The sequence below is a fragment of the Oreochromis niloticus genome, linkage group LG20 (genome assembly GCF_001858045.2).
Source record: "Oreochromis niloticus isolate F11D_XX linkage group LG20, O_niloticus_UMD_NMBU, whole genome shotgun sequence".
In the NCBI taxonomy this organism is placed as follows: domain Eukaryota; kingdom Metazoa; phylum Chordata; class Actinopteri; order Cichliformes; family Cichlidae; genus Oreochromis; species Oreochromis niloticus.
This window is the reverse complement of record NC_031984.2, coordinates 17,843,337-17,856,305: the sequence shown is the minus strand read 5'-3', so window position 1 is coordinate 17,856,305 and position 12,969 is coordinate 17,843,337. Positions and strand designations below refer to the sequence as shown.

At 40.8% G+C, this 12,969-nt stretch overlaps 1 protein-coding gene across 12 annotated transcripts in view; it reads right to left on the bottom strand.

The window, feature by feature from the left end:
• The window catches only part of LOC100695931 (ELKS/RAB6-interacting/CAST family member 2-like), a 155,025-nt gene that overhangs the window by 28,869 nt on the left and 113,187 nt on the right, over positions 1–12,969 (bottom strand). For all 12 annotated transcript variants that reach the window (XR_001224690.2, XR_003215694.1, XM_005477984.2 and 9 more), the window contains 2 exons: positions 12,567–12,728; positions 8,149–8,213 (listed from right to left, as the gene is read on the bottom strand). Coding sequence is in view for 10 of the 12 variants with exons in the window: in XM_005477984.2 (XP_005478041.1) it covers positions 8,187–8,213; positions 12,567–12,728 (189 nt within the window). In the remaining 2 variants the exon portion in view is untranslated. The remainder of the gene's footprint in view (positions 1–8,148; positions 8,214–12,566; positions 12,729–12,969) is intronic.

Genomic DNA, 12,969 nt, shown 5'->3' with positions numbered 1-12,969 from the left:
GGTGGGTCTATATGTTAAAAACACAGTTTGGGGAACAGAGGCCTTACCCTAGACCTGAGACTACGTGGTATTTTTAGAGCTTTTGGTGTGGGTGCATGTGTCTTTGTGTGTCTGTTAAAGACAGGGAGACTCAGGAGAGCACAGGAAGTCGGAAGAAAATAACTGTTTTGTTTATATTTTTAAAGTGTGATTCCCATTTTTTTCTGTTTGCAAATCCCAGTGCCTCCCCTCTATCAGTGCTTCTTTGTGGACGTTCACACTTTCTCTTTGCGGTGTAATCCAGCTTGAACACAGGATCTCACCTTTGAGAGGTACCTTGTGCACAGTTATTTTGCTCTGTATGTCTCATACACAGGCACACACACGCACAAACCCACGAATGCTCAAAGTGCCTCCCCAGGTGCAAGTTTCTCCTGAGGGAAAGGATTTTGTGTGCTGCCATCTCAATGAGCTGAAAATACCCTTTTAATCCTGCCAGGATCACTCACTCTCTTTTTTTCCCTTTCTTGAACTCTCGTTTAAACACAAAACTTGCTGCACAGTAAAACACAGCCAAACCTATTCAGTTTATCAATATCGTTCCCAGTTTGTCCCGATATCCCACTCCTGCAACACAGCATTTAAATATGTATTTTTAATATTCTAGATCTAAATAAACTTTAAAAGGTGAATGTATCTTGAGCAAATCCATTTGAAGAAGTGACAGCAATAATAAATAATAAAGCATCAAACAGAGAGAAGAAAAAGGAGGAAGACAGAGGTGAAAAACAGCGACAGTTCAAGGTGGACTGATTTATGACTGTGGGCTAACTTGTACAGAAAACAAGGAGAGGAGGAGAAGAAGAGCTTACAGACAGACTGAATCATACCTGGCATGTTCAGACAGAGAGGGAAAGATGAGGGAGTTCAGTAAAAGTATTCCAGCTTACATTCTCACTTGGTCTGCAAACTGTAAATGTTTTGTCAGTAATATAAAAAAGTAACAATATTATTCAATACCAGTGAAATTTTAAATGTCCATCCAATAGGAGAAGGCCACTTCTGAATACTAGTGATACTTCCATATTAGCTGGATAAACCATTATTCTGAGCCAGAAAATAAGAGCATGAAAACAAAAAAACCTAAAGAAATGAACTTCTTATAAAGCTGTTGAGAGCACCACTGAAAATATTTACTTAATTTGAATGTCAGCAAGACTATATAAATGATAAGCATCTAATAGGTTATGACTAGGGCCCCCTAGGGCCCTGTATGATCCTATGATGCAACAAGTTTCTGATTCATCCCATCACCAGTGGCCAAAAGACAAATTACATTTTGGTCCGCACTGTGTGGCTTGAGTAAGAAACCCCTTTTCATACCCAAGAGGACAGTTAGGGGTAGCTTAGTGAAGGAAGGTGTGTGTCTAATACAACTAATTAGCAGCAAAGTCTTCAGATCTCCATATTTTGGCTGTGCTACTGAGGTGGGCCACACAGGGCTTTGTAGATTGATTCTGACAAGCTGCTCGCACATGTAAATTTTCACTGCATGGATAAACACTGATGAATAGGGATTTACTTGCAATTACAGAATTAAAAAAGCCAAATATTAGTCGTTCCTGCAAACGCAGGTTTGCATGAGCCATTGTGCATGTGGCCATGTCTCTGCCTGTGTAATGAGCGTGTTGCGGGTGGGGAAAAGGGAGCTTACTAAGACAAACCGCCTTATGATCCCCACATCAGGTGTTTAATTGTCCTCTCCTTCACAGAACTTCAAAAAAACCCACATGCACACAGACACACACCAAAAAAATACACGAATAAACTTGTCTGCTTCACTATTTATTCTTTTCCTTCTTTTCTCTCTTCCACACATCCTCCTTCTTATAGTCCTGCTGCAGCTGCAAAAGTGTCTCTGGGTTACATCAGTCTACAGCTTCACATGCTGACAGTGACAAAGCATCCCTGTCGCTGCTCTTCACTTACCTACATTAAAGAAATTTTGTGTTTTGCATTTAAAAAGCAAGTATGTTAATGTCAAATTAATCAGATTTTTACAGTACAACTTAAGTAAAAATGTGGCCCTGAGTAGGGTTTAGCTTCCTTTTTAAGCGTTTCAAGATACTGTCATCAAATTTGCCACACAAATAAACTACAAAGTTACCTAAAGTATTTCTTCAATTACCAGATCCACAAAGACAAGCAGCAACTCGCACTGCCAAAGCAAGTTTGGAACATAACTGAGTTGTTTTTTGTTTTTTTTTAATTGAAATAGATACAACATACAGCATACTCAGATGTCAGTGCTCAGGTGTTGCTGAGCTATCGACTTCCCTCCACTCCTGCTCAACCTGGTGGAACCACCTTTGACTTCACAGACTGATTATGCTGACAGCTAGCTGAAGGATGGCCTCGGTCAGACGCCTCTACTGACCCCTAAGCCATGGTTCACTGACTACCAAAGACACATGGCGCAGCACAGCTTTGAACAAAGACTTATCCATAAACCCAAACATTACCCAAATACATTCAGATTTTGTGCACACGCTCACTGGCTAGTAGACTACAACTTTAATTAAAAAAAAAAAGGTAGACAAAATATTGGAATTATAGGGAACGACTTCCTATAAGAAACACAATAAACAACACGGTACTTAAGTTCAATGACCCAGTGTAGTTTCTGTTTCTGACGAGACTCTAGTGGCACCACCCTAACTATAATTGCTTCAACAATATTTTATTTTCACACATAAATTAAGGGTATGATTTATAAAGCGTCGTCTCGAGCCGACTACTGACTGTTTAGAAAATCCACAGTGTATTCATTAATGAACATTTACTGACTCATGTTGATATAAAGGAGATGATATTTCTTCAGGCAGTTTGTCAGCTTGTAATAATGAATGCGTGGGGTAATAGTTGTTTACTAGTTCGAACCTGGCACACGGTGCAGGAAATAGTGGCAGGGCTGTGTCAGCTGCTGGCATCATTTTTCACTGGAAGCTACATGCATTATTCCCTTTACTAGTTATACCTTGTTGGTTTTTGGTTGGACCCCCAGCTGGTACCAGCAAGCCTTCAAAACTGCTTTAATTCTTTATGGCATAGATTCGAAAAGGTGCTGGAAACATCCTGCAGTTCCTGCAGAATCATCAGCTGCACATCCAGGATGCAAGTTTCTCATTCCACTACATCTCAGAGGTGCTGTGTTGGACTGGTATATAGTGACTATAGGGGCCATTTGAGTACAGTGAACTCATCGTCATGTTCAAGAAACCAATTTTAAAGTCTCTGAGCTTTGTGAAGTAGTGCATTATCGTGCTTGGAAGCAGCCATCAGTAGATGGGAAAAATATGGTCATAAATCGATGGACATGGGCAGCAACAATACTCATTTAAACAATGCTCAATAGGTACTAAGCACCCCAAAGTGTGTCAAAGAAAATGTTCCCCACACGACTACACCAGCCTCAACGGTTGATACAAAGTAAGATGGATCCATATTTTCTTTTAGTTCTACCATCTGAAGGTTGTAGTAGAAATTGAAACTCATCAGACCTGGCAACATTTTTTCAACCTTCTGTCGTCCAGTTTCGATGAGCCTGTGTGAACTGTAGCCTTAGTTTCCTGCTCTTAGCTTGCAAGAGTGCATCTGGTGTAGCTGCTGTAGCCCATCTGCTTCAAGATTCTTTGTGTTGTGTGTTCAGAGATGCTCTTCTGCATACCTTGGTTCTAATGAGTGGTTATTTGACTTACTGTTGCCTTCCTAACAGCTCCAAGCAGTCTGGCTATTCTCCTCTGACCTCTGGCACCAACAAGGCATTTTGGCCCTGAGAACTGCTGCTAACTGGATATTTTCTCTTTTTCATACTATCCTTTGTAAACCCTACAGAAAATGTGGGAAAATCCCAGTAGAATAGTTTCTGATCTACTGGGATTTCTGAAATTCTCAGGCCAGTCTGGATGGCACCAACAATCGTGCCACATTAAGAGTCACTAAAATCACCTTTTTCCTCAGTTTGAACTTCAGCACGTCGTCTTGACCATGTTTACGTGCCTAAATGTAATGTGTTCCTGCGAAGTGCCATGTGACTGCCTGATTAGATACTTGTGTTCCTGAGCAGTTGAAAAGAGGTGGCTGGGGAGTTTAAATTATGTAGTGTTGAGCTAGTTAAGGTTGCTGTTTTGTTTACAGTTAGAAAACTATAAACAAGGTGAGACTGAAATTATCGCAGTATATTTTTATATGATTTTAGTTTCTTTTACTACTACTTAGGAACTTTTGGTCTAAGGTTTGTTATCAGCCTGAAGATTAAAAAAACTGTGATTATGGGCTGTAAAATTGCATTTACAGAAGCCATCTTTATGGTGCACAGCACTTATGGTTTGTAAAATCTCAATTTCATGGATATGCACATACAACTTTATATTTATTTTATACCTGGAGCTCATTTATAATCAGTAGGCTGTTGCAAGGAAAGAAGTAAAAAAACACAGAATAGTGATGTCTACAAGAAAACCTATAGGGCAACTTTGTTTGATAGCCATAAACAGAGGATAAAAGAGATTTTATCTCTTAAAAGTATGCAATGCGCTGAGATATCTAGTGTTTATGTTTAACAGAACAGATCCCAGTTAAAATCTATGTATGTTTAAAGAGATCAACACCTTCAAGGGGAGTAATCTCTAGAAAGCATCACTCCCAGTCTTCTGGTTATGACTCAAAACTACAGACAGAAAGCTCTGGCCAGCTCTGCCACTTTGAGGGTGAGTGAGTGTACATACCAGGAGTACTTCATATATTACTACATACTGTATTCTGCTGACATTTTAAATGTGAATTCCTCCTTTTGGGGACATAAAAGGCCCCCTATCCACTTTTACTATATAAAAAGCAAAAAAACTCAAACAAAATTTGTTCAAGGTTACAGTACGTTAAGATTAGGATTCAGCTTTGTATTTATTTATTAATGAAATTGGACGCTAACATATCAGCTATGTTTTGTCAAGGCAAAACATGAACTGAGAGACCCTCAGTAGAAGAAGTGGTAGAAGTGGTTTGATCCATAGCTTCTCCAGTCTGTCTGTCAAAGTGTCCTCAGGCAAGATACTGAAGCCCAAATTACTCCCGATGCAACCATCGGAGTGTGAGTGTGTATGTAATACAGAAAGTGCTTAAAGGGATACAACTGTATGGATGGGGAATGTGGCTTGCACACTGAGTCCTCAGTTAGAGTAGAGCTATACAATTATCAGTCCTTTTATGCTGGACTAAGATGGAGTAAGCTTTGGCCTGCAGTGCACAGGAGCAAGATGAGGAGATGAAAATTTTACCTGCTCACAAGGCCCCCAAAGTTGCTGTGCTTTAATCTGGCTTGGATTTCAGCTCCACTCTGCCCTTTAATTATTTCCATGTCCACTCCATTTGTTAAGTAAAATCCATTCAACAGGCTGACAGAGGATTAAGAGGACTGTGATGTCTCTGACAATGTCGTTTATGTTGTGCATTCTTCTAAACTCCATCTTGACTTGCTAGCTAACCATGACCATGTGTCATTTCCTAATGATCCTAGATTGGCTGGATCCAAAAAACAAACAAACAAACAAAGAGAAAAATACTTCCAGGTTTAAACTGTTTGGATTTTGGGCTTTTTTCTGTTGTCTTTGTTCTCCCTCGTGCTCTGAGATGTACTTTTAATTTGACAAAGATCAACAGGTTAGCAATCCACCGCTGCACATAGACACGGGACGCTCGCAAACATAGACATTGTTGCCATACAAACACTGTATCCTCTGCGAACAAAGAGTGGGCAAATGAAAGCCATCTTCTTGACTTGTTTTAACCTGAACAAAGCGCGTGCACACACATGCATGTGAGCATACACAAATACATACATGTACACAAACACATTTCTGTCCTCACTTGGAAAGCCTCTCAGCTTCTTTTTGCTTTATTCAGTACAAATAACTTCATGGCGGGATAAAAGCATAATGTTTCCAGAAACCCCCCACACTGTGCTTCACTCTTTTGGCCTCATGTTCTCCCTCACTTTTTCCTCTGACCCCCTTCTCTTCTGCTCTCACTCCAAAAGGACATTCTTATTTCATTAGAGGTGGGGTCTAGGAGGCCAGCGGGTAAACAAAACCTCTGTAATCAACAGCAGGACATACACAACCTCAATGAGCCAATCAGAGTCTGTAAGACAGAACCATGGCTAACCAATACAAATCCACACCTGGATGTTTAGAACTCAAAGTTGCCAACTCAAACTCAGCACTTAGGTTCTTGTGGAATGCAGCCTAGCACCGGGACTCAAGGTTATCCATAAGAAACACCAATCAAATCTAGCATACACACAAGCGCCCAGACACACAGATCCCTGGCTATTTGTCTATCGGTGCTGTCATCTCTGTTTGCTCATATTAGGGAGGGCTCACTCAGGGACAGGATATGGGGATTAGGTCTGGCCTTATTGCGCTGTAGCTACATACCACTGAATAGCTCCCATCTGTTCTCCCATAGAGGATGGCTAATACACGTTAGCTGCGCTCGTGCTTTGCACTGCCAGAATAACAGCAGTGGATAGATGAGCAGCACTGATATCGCTAGCCACAACACCACTCTGCACCAAAGGCTAATGTGCCTGGCTTATTCTATTAGATTAGGATAAGAAGAACTAATACACAAGTGCACATACACACGCACTCATGTATACACAGAAGATCATGATATCTGATTGGAGATACTAAACCAGTAGGCTAATCATGGGTCCAATTCCAGATTTACCTTAAGGAAAATGTGTTAGAGCAGGGCAAAGTTAAACCCTAAGAAAGGTGGAGAGAGCAGGAGAGATGGAAAAAAGATGGAGAGATGGAAAGAGAGGGAGAAAGGGGGCAGTGTGGTCTGTTTCATTACGGTGAATCCTGACACTGCTGCATTCTCAGCACACATGGACTGGATTATAGGCTATGTGGGCTGCTCCGCCACTGTATAGCTCACCAACACTCACTTGAACACACATACATGCATACACACACACACGCACTTGCAAATGCGCACACAAACAATGTGGCTGAAGACACAAACGCTTTGCACTGCAGAAAGGCAAACCATTTGCTCACGCTATAGGACTTTTAATCCCAAAAGCAGTGCTAGGGCAAAGTGCACAACTTCTAAGTTGTTGAGGTTAGAGGCAGAGTCTGCTTGTGATGGTCCACCTGTGGATTACTGGGGGAAAGGAATGAGATGCACTGGAAACTATGAGTATACTATGCAGCCTGGTTTTCTCTCCCATTCCCACATAAATACATAAGGGCCCTTTTGCTTTTTTCATCTCGCTTTCCCTACCTTTGTTGTCCCTCATATGTACGTTTATATGTCTCTTTTAAACCACACACACACATGTATTAGCTCGAAGCAAACCATTACCTCCCTGCACAGACCCCTTTCTGCACGTCTGTGTTCAAAGGGACCCTAAGCCCATGGGGGGGGGGGCTTCGATATAAAACTCCCCAAACAGGAATTATGCTTTATGACTTGACATTCTTCATTTTATGCTTTTTTAGCTTTCAGCCTTGAAAAAAAAAAACTTTCATGACTGTTCTGTGTTGTATTATAATTAGCTACCCCACACACTGGCACACAATAGGGTGGGGTGGTGCGGTAAAACTTTACTATGACTGAAAAAGTGGGGTGCGGAGAGACAGACTCATCCATCTCTGGTTTTTCTCACTGTGTCGTTTTTATCACCTATGGGCCCTGGTATGTTCGCTTTAGGCTGCTGGGTGTATATAGGTCTAATAACACAAAGTTACCTATAGAGCCCCAGAGTGCATGCGCCACACTCAGCACAATCAGCATATGGACACTTCTCTGAAAAGCAGCCGTAAAACTGAATCAAACAACGCTCTTTAGTCAACTGAAATCCCCAAGCAATGGAAAAGTCGGGCTGTATTACACTCTCCTCTGTCAGAGTTGGGTAATGCTGTGGTTATTGTGGTATCATCAGTGTTCCTGGCTAATGGTTACTCAAGCCTACTGAAGAAGCTTATTGTGTATACGATCATTAAAGTATCTGGAACACATGTACAGTATGACACTCTGGCAAGAGCTAATATTAACTTTAAAAATAGCCTAAGGTGTAACAACAGCTGTGCGGAAACTCACTGTGAAGAAACGGATGTGGGTGGTCATGTTGGTGGTCATCATGCCCATATTCCCTCTTCATCATCCTGTGAGTAAACATTAAAAACATGCATCATCATTCTTATCATCTCCTCATCATTTCATTGCACAAATTCTGGTTTATTGGGTTGAGTCTCATTAACTAACTTTTCTGTCCAGCCTTAAACCCTTGTGACTTAAAATCCAAACAATCCTGCTCATGCTCTCATTCAGAAAAGCTGTGCATGATATCACCATTCCTCAGTGTGATTGTTAGAAACCGATAACTAAACACATAAGGTGTTTCCTTGAGACTGAAACTGTGCAGACAAGAGTCCTGCTAACCAGAAGGCTAATTCACTTAGACACTTACAATATGATAGTTAGCATGACCTGGCAGCTCACTATAGCCAAACCCTTGCCTGCACAATGCTAAAATAGGCTTCAGTAACGCAGAGTCTATGCTAATGTGACACTCCAGCAAAAAAAAAAATACAAAGTCTTGGCTGTACTCCATGGTGGCTTTGGTTGAACTGAGTAGTTGTGACAAGCTCGGTAAACTCAGTAGGCTACATCTCAGCAGCTAAGCTATAGATATAATGGCCTTTCAATGGAACATGCTACGTGCTAAAAGCTAACGTGCAGTGAATGGCTGTGACAGGCCCCGTAAACAGAGCCAGACCTATAACCACTCATTCTGCCAGGTTAAACACGCACACACACATACACACAAACAGGCCAAATACCATGTGCTACTTCTCATAAAGTTGAAGCAGCCAGCATGTTAGGACTTAGAATAAAGAACAACAATCTAAAAGAAAAGGTTGTATAATTCTGTCTCTGATAAACACTTTATGGCTGCTTTCTATTTCCTTCCGAGGCTATTGCCAAGCATCTGGCAGCGGTGCTGGCATGCCTAAATGAGAGCAACATGAACGCAACATGCCCGTCAAACTGCACAGACTCCATGCTGAGACACAAACCTAGGGTGCTAAATCCACATCCTGTGCATGTCACCTCAGAGTATTTTTCACTTGTCCTCTCACTAACTCCATTACTAATTAAGTAGGGGCCTGGGAGTACAGTTAGAGGATTGGTTTGAACTTAATAACTGTGGCAATGAGATCTGAATGAGATGTGGTTTTGGCTCCTTGGAAAACTTGAAAGTGTATTCTCGTGTTTGTGTATCCAACATGCCAGCGCATGGATGTGTGCTCACGCGTCTTAAATTTGCAGCGCGTATGTGTCTGTGTGTGAGCACGTGCAAATGCAAAAAAAAAAGTGCATGTGTGGTCACTGGTATGTTATTCATGGCACTAGCTGTATCTTGGAAAAGCATTGTGGTCTCTAGGGTGAGCACGGAGAGCCTCTTCATCATCATTATCATTATCATCATCAATCATCCTTCAAGTGGCGTTCCTGGACCCGGCAACGGACTGAACCACTGACCTAGCCACACTTGTTTATTATAACTGAAATGGGAATGACGGAGGAAAAGAAGGGACAGTAAGGAAATGAAGGAAATGGAGAAAGAGAGATGTCACATGACATTAAAGAAGGAAAAGACAGAAATTGGTGGAGTGGATAAATCATGAGCAGAGGTAAAACAATATTAACTAGAGGTGAGATAGAAAGACAGAACAAAATGTTTTAAGGGAAAAAAAGCATAACTAAACATGTCAGTTAAACTGCAAGGAGGCAAAAGAAATGTGAAGACCAATGAGATAAACACTATGACCTCAGGGAAGTCAAGTAAATTGCCAAAGTTTCCCATAAGGTCAAAGATCAGAAATGAGGAAAAAACAATGAGGTGGCATATCTGACCTCTGTCAACAGGGTCTGCTTGTCATTTTAAACTGTGTGTTTGACACAAGGGTACAAAAAAAATCCTAAATGCAGAACAGGAAGGTGAAGATATAGTCATGATTGACACATTCATGTTTCTCTTTTGTGGCAATACAACCAGGGCAAAAAACTAGCATTAAACATGATTTATCTTTTTTTTTTTTCAATTAAAGTTATAAAAAAAGAAAAGGAAAGCAACCCTAGCAAGGCTATTATCCTTCATCCTTTTTCAAACATGGTAAAGAAAAAACACTTGGAGCAGATGTGCAACAATAACAAATAACATATAAACAGGGAAATGAACTCTGTAAAACATCTGCAGCTGGACGGTCTGCACACTGGCTAAATCGTTATCAGCATCCAAGTAAAATCAGGATCTAAGTAAGTAACGTCAGCGTTTTAAAAACTGGAAATGTCTTTCAAAATATAAAACGCGTCCCCCGCGATTTCCTTCTGCTAGTGCCCTGTCCTGTCACGACACTGAAAACCGACGGCGTCTGGTGTTGCTAAATTTTCCTTGAGTCATGACTGAGGCCAGAAGTTAGCATCTGAATTTCAGAGAGACAGACATTTCTCCCATTCCACTGCGTTCTTTTGTCTCGTGGGCTGCAACTGGCCTGACATGCTGCCACTTTTAGTTTAAAGTGAGTTTTTACAAAGTTTACACAACGCGGTGATCTGTTTGACGTCAGACTTTGCAAAACCATTAAAATGTGTTTGAATAGCAAAGCTCGCAAGAACAGACATTTCCAAGGAAACGGCAACAACTAGTTTCCAAACTTCAGAGAATGATTTTTCATCGTTACAGCAGAGAAAACTGCTATCACACATTTCACGATTTTTTTGCTCTAATCCAAGGTCTAATCTGCTCTCTGTGAACATTTTCCTATTCCTTTTCTTATTCTTGCACATTGCATTTTAATCTTCGGCTTTCGTTTTCCCCCAAACGCCACACCGGAAGGATGAGCCATCGCGGTTCTCTTGTATAGACATAAAAATTCACCCCTTAATAGTGAGCATAATCCAGCCAATTGCCACAGATTTATGACTTATTTTGTTATTCTGTACATTCTTAACAAGATTTCCCAGAAACCCTAATAATACTTTTTTCACAAGCTGTTTTCAGTCCAGCTTGAAAAAGTTGAAATATCACTTGCAGAGAGGTACTGTTTCATATGTCAAACACTATAAACACTGTTGCAGTAAAACTGCGCTGGGTAGTCATACTGAGGCAAAGATATTTATAAGTACAAAGTGACGTGGAGTAATGTGTGATAGTAAAAACGAAACCCCTGCTGTTCACAGTTTAGTAGAAAATCTACTGTGGCTGCAAGTGATACAAAGAAACAATGTGGTTTAATAGTGTGGTAATATTTTACCAAGGCAAATTTAAAATATAACATAACACAGAGAACACAAGCAAGGTGTTAAAGTAGTGCTTGTGGGATTACAAGGTGGTTTCAGTGGAACATAGTCTACATTCCTATAGACTTTCTTCAAATATAGATTTAGACTGAACACACTGCAACTGCTTGCATGTCCGACTTGTATATATAATATATAACTAATGTATTTTAGATTCATAGGCGCTAACAGCAAAAATGTATTCAAATCCCTACATATTGCTTAGGTATGTGTGGGGTAACGCATGGATACAGCTGTGTTCTTTGAAGCATGTGCGTGTGTGTTTAGTTACTGAATGCAGGGGATGCCCAGTGCATGGTTGATTCCATTTTAGAAAGAGGTTTGAGAAATATGTATAGTATATAAAGATGCAATAATGCATATCGAATAGAACAAACAAAATTCGAGTCAGTGGAAATCCCCAGGTATTCATCTTAACCCTCCCACAATCTACCACGCGCATACATCTTCAGAGTTTGGAATCCCCCCCAATCAGTGGCTGAAAAGAGCTGTGATGAGTTTAAATTACATGCAGAATACAAGAAGTTTTTATCAGCCGGTGCTGTGGCAGTCATCATCTCCGTCTTTCTTTGAAGATTCATCTCTCCTGTTAGTGGTTTCGTGTGGTTACATAACATCAACAAAGGCTCAGGTGTGCACTTCTGCATGCGTCTGTGAATGCATACCTACAGGCAAGCACATGCTTATGCACATTTAGACTTTTTTTCAGGGAAATATACAGAAACTCTGGGCTACTAACAGAATCAGTTTGTTCTCCGTTAACGCTGTTCAAACAACCAAATTAAGTCTGTCCTCAGGCAAGGCTGGATATGAGCGTGAGTGAGAGATAAATGATACATAAACTAATCTCACATAGAAATACCTTCAATCAAAAACACTCATTTGGCAGGTGTCCCCTTCAGGCCTATTTTTCTAAATGATATAAATAATTTTGGCAAGAAGAAATGGAATTGAGAGAGAAAAGACTGAGGGAAATAGAAAAGGGAAATTTCATGCTGTCAGTTCTAACCACAACTGACTCGTGGTGAAATGACAAATATGAAATTTAAATTGCTTTTAAAATCATGAAGGCGAGAGCCTACGTCACGTCAACCTGTGTAAACAGCTCTCAAACTGAACTGATTTCTCTAGACGAGTGTGCTCATGCTGACCTGCTCCATAGGGGGTCGGTGGTTGGCGTGGGGGGGTGCTCTTGGCAAGCTTCGGTGATGGACATTTGCTGGGTGCATGTGGTGCGAATGATGAGGGTGATGCTGGGGATGGATGTAATCTTCCTCGTAGTTATCAGCTATCATCTTCATTCTGCTTTGAGTCTGCGAACAAAAAAACAAAACAAAACACAGAGATAAACAACGAAAATTTTAACACGTATAATTATAACAACCACAGAATAGGCCATTTTTCCGCAGCAGTGCTCATTTGTTTTTTGAAAATATTCTCTGGGTCATAGACTGATTAGGTTGAGGATTTTTTTTTGGGTGGGGGTGGGGGTGTTGAAAACCGTTGAAGATGTTACAAACTTTGCCGCTAACGACATTTGACAGGTCATAAATT